At 35.4% G+C, this 7,500-nt stretch overlaps 1 protein-coding gene across 7 annotated transcripts in view; it reads left to right on the top strand.

The window, feature by feature from the left end:
• LOC113810347 (signal peptide, CUB and EGF-like domain-containing protein 3) overlaps positions 1-7,500 on the top strand; it is a 104,534-nt gene that overhangs the window by 93,612 nt on the left and 3,422 nt on the right. For all 7 annotated transcript variants that reach the window (XM_070130353.1, XM_070130354.1, XM_070130358.1 and 4 more), the window contains 7 exons: positions 94-207; positions 4,086-4,183; positions 5,150-5,298; positions 5,503-5,606; positions 5,978-6,148; positions 6,641-6,805; positions 7,453-7,500. The exon at positions 7,453-7,500 is cut by the window's right edge and continues 117 nt beyond it. In XM_070130353.1, coding sequence (XP_069986454.1) covers positions 94-207; positions 4,086-4,183; positions 5,150-5,298; positions 5,503-5,606; positions 5,978-6,148; positions 6,641-6,805; positions 7,453-7,500 — 849 coding nt within the window. The remainder of the gene's footprint in view (positions 1-93; positions 208-4,085; positions 4,184-5,149; positions 5,299-5,502; positions 5,607-5,977; positions 6,149-6,640; positions 6,806-7,452) is intronic.

Genomic DNA, 7,500 nt, shown 5'->3' on the forward strand with positions numbered 1-7,500 from the left:
ACACCGTTGATATAAAGATACCACTCAAACTAAATTTATACGGTTAATATAAAGTTTATCCCGTTACTATAAAGTCCTCTCGACGCCCCGCAGAGTCCCAGGTGGAGCCAGGGTTCAAGTGGTCGGTGAGGCTGATGCTGACGACCAGCGGCGCCGGCAACGCCACGAGCCACTCCGTCGCCAAGCCGCTCATGGAGGCGCTGGAAGGTGAGGGGGTGAGGAGGGTGAGGGGGTGAGGAGGGGAGGGGGAGGGGGAGGGGAGGGGGAAGGGGGAGGGGAGGGGGGAGGGAGGGGGGGAAGGGGGGGGAGGAGGGAGGGTGGATGAGGGGGAAGGGGATGGGGGAGGAGGGGGATGGGGAAGGGGGAAGGGGATGGGGGAGGGGATGGGAGAAGGGGGAGGGGGATGGGGAAGAGGGAGGAGGGGGAGGGAGAGGAAGGGGGAGGGAGGAGAGGGGGAGGGGATGGGGAAGGGGGGGAGGGGGGGTTTCGGAATAATGGGATTCTTTCCATCATCTCTTGTTGTTTTTTATTATTACTGTTATAATTGCTGTTGTTATTATTATTATCATTGTCATTATTAGTGCCATCATCATGACATCATCATCATTATGGCAGCCTCATCACCATGATCATAACATCCTTCTCCTCCTCATCATCATTATTATCATCATTTGATATCAACGCATGAGTATCAGATGTCTTCCATGCACCTTTACCTGGCAAATAAAAATAAGAAGAAGAAAAAATGTTGAAAAGAAACAAGAAAAATAATCGAGAATTTTATACCGTTAATGTAAAGTTGATAATGATAATGACAATAGTATTTCTAATACCAGTAATAATACTTATACTGATACCAATGATCCTAGTAATTATCATAATAATAATAATTTCAATAAGAATAGGAATGAAAAATGAAAAAAAGAATGATAAAAAATCAGAAGAAAGATAGACTAAAGTATACAAAAAAAAACGAAGAAAAAGAAAAGGAACAAGACCAAGAAAAATTAAAAACAGCAACAACCAATTCACTTCACCAGTATCATCAGAAATACTATTGCCTAATCACCTGGTTTGTGAAAATTGTGCCAGGCGAAACCCAATGAATTTCCATAAATACAGACGCAGAAATAAAGGCATATCTCTCTCTATATCTGATAGATATAAATATAACCATCTATTTGCGGGATTGATATGCATGTCTAGACCGATGAACACGCCCTTATTTCATTATTTATGCAAGTATACGAATATTTTTTGGGTCGGGCCTCGCACAATTCTACCAAGCTGTTTCATCATCAATTTTCATCATTTTCATCAAATATTCATCAATTTTCATCATTTTCATCAAATATTCATCATCAATTTTCATCATTTTCATCAAATATTCATCATCAATTTTCATCATTTTCATCAAATATTTTCATCATCAATTTTCATCATTTTCATCAAATATTCATCATCAATTTTAAATATTTTCATCATTTTCATCAAATATTCATCATCAATTTTCATCATTTTCATCAAATATTTTCATCATCAATTTTCATCATTTTCATCAAATATTTTCATCATCAATTTTCATCATTTTCATCAAATTTTCATCATCAATTTTCATAATTTTCATCAAATATTCATCATCAATTTTCATCATTTTCATCAAATATTCATAATCAATTTTCATCATTTTCATCAAATATTCTCATCATCAATTTTCATCATTTTCATCAAATATTCATCATCAATTTTCATCATTTTCATCAAATATTTTCATCATCAATTTTCATCATTTTCATCAAATATTTTCATCATCAATTTTCATCATTTTCATCAAATATTCATCATCAATTTTCATCATTTTCATCAAATATTTTCATCATCAATTTTCATCATTTTCATCAAATATTTTCATCATCAATTTTCATCATTTTCATCAAATATTCATCATCAATTTTCATCATTTTCATCAAATATTTTCATCATCAATTTTCATCATTTTCATCAAATATTTTCATCATCAATTTTCATCATTTTCATCAAATATTCATCATCAATTTTCATCATTGTCATCAAATATTTTCATCATCAATTTCAAATATTTTCATCATCAATTTTCATCATCAATTTTCATCAGCAATTTTCATCATTTTCATCAAATATTCATCATCAATTTTCATCATTTTCATCAAATATTTTCATTATCAATTTTCACAATTTTCATCAAATATTCATCATCAATTTTCATCATTGTCATAAAATATTTTCATCATCAATTTCAAATATTTTCATCATCAATTTTCATCATGAATTTTCATCATCAATTTTCATCATTTTCATCAAATATTCATCATCAATTTTCATCATTTTCATCCAATATTCATCATCAATTTTCATCATTTTCATCAAATATTCATCATCAATTTTCATCATTTTCATCAAATATTCATCATCAATTTTCATCATTTTCATCAAATATTCATCATAATTTTCATCATTTTCATCAAATATTTTCATCATCAATTTTCATCATTTTCATCAAATATTCATCATCAATTTTCATCATTTTCATCAAATATTTTTATCATCAATTTTTATCATTTTCATCCAATATTCATCATCAATTTTCATCATTTTCATCCAATATTCATCATCAATTTTCATCATTTTCATCCAATATTCATCATCAATTTTCATCATTTTCATCAAATATTCATCATCAATTTTCATCATTTTCATCAAATATTCATCATCAATTTTCATCATTTTCATCAAATATTTTCATCATTTTCATCAAATATTTTCATCATCAATTTTCATCATTTTCATCAAAAATTCATCATCAATTTTCATCATTTTCATCAAATAATTTCATCATCAATTTTCATCATTTTCATCAAATATTTTCATCATCAATTTTCATCATTTTCATCAAATATTCATCATCAATTTTCATCATTTTCATCAAATATTCATCATCAATTTTCATCATTTTCATCAAATATTTTCATCATCAATTTTCATCATTTTCATCAAATATTCATCATCAATTTTCATCATTTTCATCAAATATTCATCATCAATTTTCATCATTTTCATCAAATATTTTCATCATCAATTTTCATCATTTTCATCAAATATTCATCATCAATTTTCATCATTTTCATCAAATATTCATCATCAATTTTCATCATTTTCATCAAATAATCATCATCAATTTTCATCATTTTCATCAAATATTCATCATCAATTTTCATCATTTTCATCAAATATTCATCATCAATTTTCATCATTTTCATCAAATATTCATCATCAATTTTCATCATTTTCATCAAATATTCATCATCAATTTTCATCATTTTCATCAAATATTCATCATCAATTTTCATCATTTTCATCAAATATTCATCATCAATTTTCATCATTTTCATCAAATATTTTCATCATCAATTTTCATCATTTTCATCAAATATTTTCATCATCAATTTTCATCATTTTCATCAAATATTTTCATCATCAATTTTCATCATTTTCATCAAATATTCATCATCAATTTTCATCATTTTCATCAAATATTTTCATCATCAATTTTCATCATTTTCATCAAATATTCATCATCAATTTTCATCATTTTTATCAAATATTCATCATCAATTTTCATCATTTTCATCATCAATTTTCATCATTTTTATCAAATATTCATCATCACTTTTAAATATTTTCATCATTTTCATCAAATATTCATCATCAATTTTCATCATTTTCATCAAATATTCATCATCAATTTTAAATATTTTCATCATTTTCATCAAATATTCATCATCAATTTTATATCATTTTCATCAAATATTCATCATCAATTTTAAATATTTTCATCATCAATTTTCATCATTTTCATCAAATATTCATCATCAATTTTAAATATTTTCATCATCAATTTTCATCATATTCATCAAATATTTTCATCATCAATTTCAAATATTTTCATCATCAATTTCAAATATTTTCATCATCAGTTTTCATCATTTTCATCAAATATTTATCATCAATTTTATATTATTTCCTTCGTTTCCGCCTTTCCTCCGCAGACAAAATCAGCTACTGCGTGGACAAGTGCCAATTGCGCTTCATATCGGAACAAGTGACAAAAGCCAAGCGTATGGAAATCCCGCCAGACACGCAAGTGGTAAGTGGCTTGTCTTTGTGGCTTTGAAAAAAAAGGGTCTTAGGTCTTAGCGTCACGGCATGGATAAGTGGGCGAGGGGGGGGGGAGGGGGGGAGGGGGAGGGGGGGAGGGTATTTTTCTCTTTGTTATTTTCTCTGTGTTTGGAAGGAAGGAGAGAAAGTGGGCTAGGAGGGGGGGAGGGGGGGAGGGGGAGGGTATTTTTCTCTTTGTTATTTTCTCTGTGTTTGGAAGTAGGAGAGAAAGTGGGCTAGGAGGGGGGGAGGGGGAGGGGGGGAGGGTATTTTTCTCTTTGTTATTTTCTCTGTGTTTGGAAGTAGGAGAGAAAGTGGGCGTGGGGGGGAGGGGGGGAGGGGAGAGTATTTTCTCTTTGTTATTTTCTCTGCGTTTGGAAGTAAGGAGAGAAAGTGGGCTAGGAGGGGGGGAGGGGGAGGGGGTATTTTTCTCTTTGTTATTTTCTCTGTGTTTGGAAGGAAGGAGGAGGGAAATGAAGGGAATGTTGTGAAATTTTAGACATAAAAAGGAGAGAGGTGAGTTTTCTTTACTGTTCTGCCTCTCTTTAACTTTATACGAATGAATCATATCTGTGAGTCGATTAATTCCTCGCTCAGTCAATCAATGAAATCAGTCAATCCATCCCTCATTACTCGCTCAATCAATGAAATCAGTCAATCCATCCCTCATTACTCGCTCAATCAATGAAATCAGTCAATCCATCCCTCATTACTCGCTCAATCAATGAAATCAGTCAATCCATCCCTCATTACTCGCTCAATCAATCAATAAAATCAGTCAAAACCCTCATTATTTGCTCAATCAATCAATCCATCCATTCCTCATTACTCGCTCAATTAATCAATAAAATCACTCAAAACCCTCATTACTCGCTCAATCAATCAATCAATCAATCCATCAATCAACTAAAACCCGATCGTAAAAAAATCCTCTAAAAAACAAATTCGCACCAAGATCCGCGTGACCTTCGAGGTGCTGGTGTTCCCTCCGCCGCCGCAACGCCGCTGCCGCCAGAGCTGTGCCCGACGCCACGCCCGCAAACTCATCCCCGGCGTCTTGGGCACGTTGAGGAAGACTCTCCTTAATCTACGAGAAGTCATCAGGTAAAGTGTCGGGTGATGTGTGGAGATGCGTGGAATTTGTGGTATGTTTTTTGTTCGTGTTTTGTCAAAAAGGCAGATGGAAAATTATACAATATGGCTATTACGAACCTTATACGAAAAGACTTGCAAAGGAGGAAAACGATAAGAAGAAAGCATTTACGATAATCTTCGTCTCTCTCTTGCCTTCCCTTCCCCCTCCTTCAGCGACACCGGCCAGAGGTTCGAGATCATCCCGAAGACGTACAAGACGAGGCGACACCACCAGGAGGCGTGTCCCGACGGATATGTCCTCATCGGCAGCAAGTGCGGTAAGATGCTTCTCGGGGCGTCGACTGCGCAGTGGGTTTTGTGCTGCGACTTGGTCTGTTTACTCCAGAAGAAAAGATAGCTGTCATGTCATATCTGTTTACGTAATCGATTCATTTGTTACGTGACTCGGGATTTAACATTTTATATTAGTACTGCTTTACACACACGCTTACTCCACTCACACACACACAGATATATATGTGTGTGTGTGTGTGTGTATACATACATACATAAATACAGACATATATATATATATATATATATATATATATATATATATATATATATATATATATATATATATATATATACATGAATATATAAATACACAAATGAATATAATTGCCTTCTAACGAACTCGCCCCCGCAGTGGCGTGCAGCCAGGGGTCCTACCACGACCCGCGCAGCGACCTGTGCCTGGCGTGCCCGGCCGGGACGTACCAGGAGCGCGAGGGCCAGACTTCGTGCCAGGCGTGCCCCCCCTCCGCCCCCCCGGGAGGCCCCCACAAGCTCGCGGCTCGCAACGCCTCCGAGTGCTCAGGTAATCTTGATTCCCCCAGACCTGGTCCTCGTGGCTGTCCGTTTGCTTTTCTTATACGCCTCATATCTTTATTTCTTTATTTATATTTATTTATTATCTTTATTTATTATTTATTTATATTTATTTATTATCTTTATTTATTATTTATTTTTATTTATTTATTATCTTTATTTATTATTTATTTATATTTTATTTATCTTTATTATTTATTTATTTATATTTATTATCTTTATTTATATCTTTATTGCAGGAGTACGCATTTTCTTTCGTCAGTGCAAATATTTTTTCGTACTACCGAATATAAATAAATATATCCGAATTCTTCCTCCTTCCCCCTTATTCTCTCACTCACTCACTCACTCACAGCGAGAGAGAGAGAGAGAGAGAGAGGAAATCGAAGAAAGAAAAGATGATAAATACCGCCATCTGTCATCATCACCATTAGTGTCCTATCACTCCTATCGCAGTTATTCCCATCACCTTACCAAACAGACGCGTGCCCCCCTGGCCACTGGAGCATCGACGGCTTCAGCCCCTGCCGCCCTTGCCCGGCCGGGACCTTCCAGTCTGACATCGGCAGGGTGGAGTGCATCCCCTGCCCGCAAGGACTGACCTCACCCGCCGCCGCTGCCTCGCTTTCCCACTGCTTCCAGGGCGGTAAGTGGAATAGATAGAGATAGATAGATAGAGAAGGGGGGAGAGAGAGGGGGAGGGAAAGGGAGGGAGGGAGAGAGAGAGAGAGAGAGAGGGAGAGAGGGGAGGGGGGGAGAGCGAGGGAGATAGAGAGAGAGAGAGAGAGAGAGAGAGAGAGAGAGAGAGAGAGAGAGAGAGAGAGAGAGAGAGAGAGAGACAGGGAGAGAGAGAGAGAGACAGACAGAGAAAGAGAAAGAGAGATAGATAGCGAGAGAGAGAGAGAGAAAGAGAGAGAGGGGGGGGGGAGAATAAGGGGGAAGCATTCAGATATTTATTTATATGTATATACATGCAAACCAACAGAGGAAGCTATTGATTTTACTAAGACAGTCTGTAAGGATTTCCTACTGTGTAGCTAGGAATCATTTCTTTTATTCTACAGAAATGTGAATTGATATTTGATTCCAGGAGTAAACCCAGAGTCCTATATCAAAATAACGATAGTACAGATCTTTTCGCAGATAATAAAAGGCCCCCAACATATAAATTGTATATATATATGTGTGTTTTTTTTGTGTGTGTGTGTATTAAACAAATATGTACATATAAATAATATATATGCATTACATAAATCAGATTCCCAATCTTTCTTTCCAACGTGACCCCTACAGCTCAGCTTTGCCAGCCGGGGCACTTCTGGAGTCACACGTCACGCCAGT

The sequence above is a fragment of the Penaeus vannamei genome, chromosome 15, assembly GCF_042767895.1.
Source record: "Penaeus vannamei isolate JL-2024 chromosome 15, ASM4276789v1, whole genome shotgun sequence".
NCBI classification, from domain to species: domain Eukaryota; kingdom Metazoa; phylum Arthropoda; class Malacostraca; order Decapoda; family Penaeidae; genus Penaeus; species Penaeus vannamei.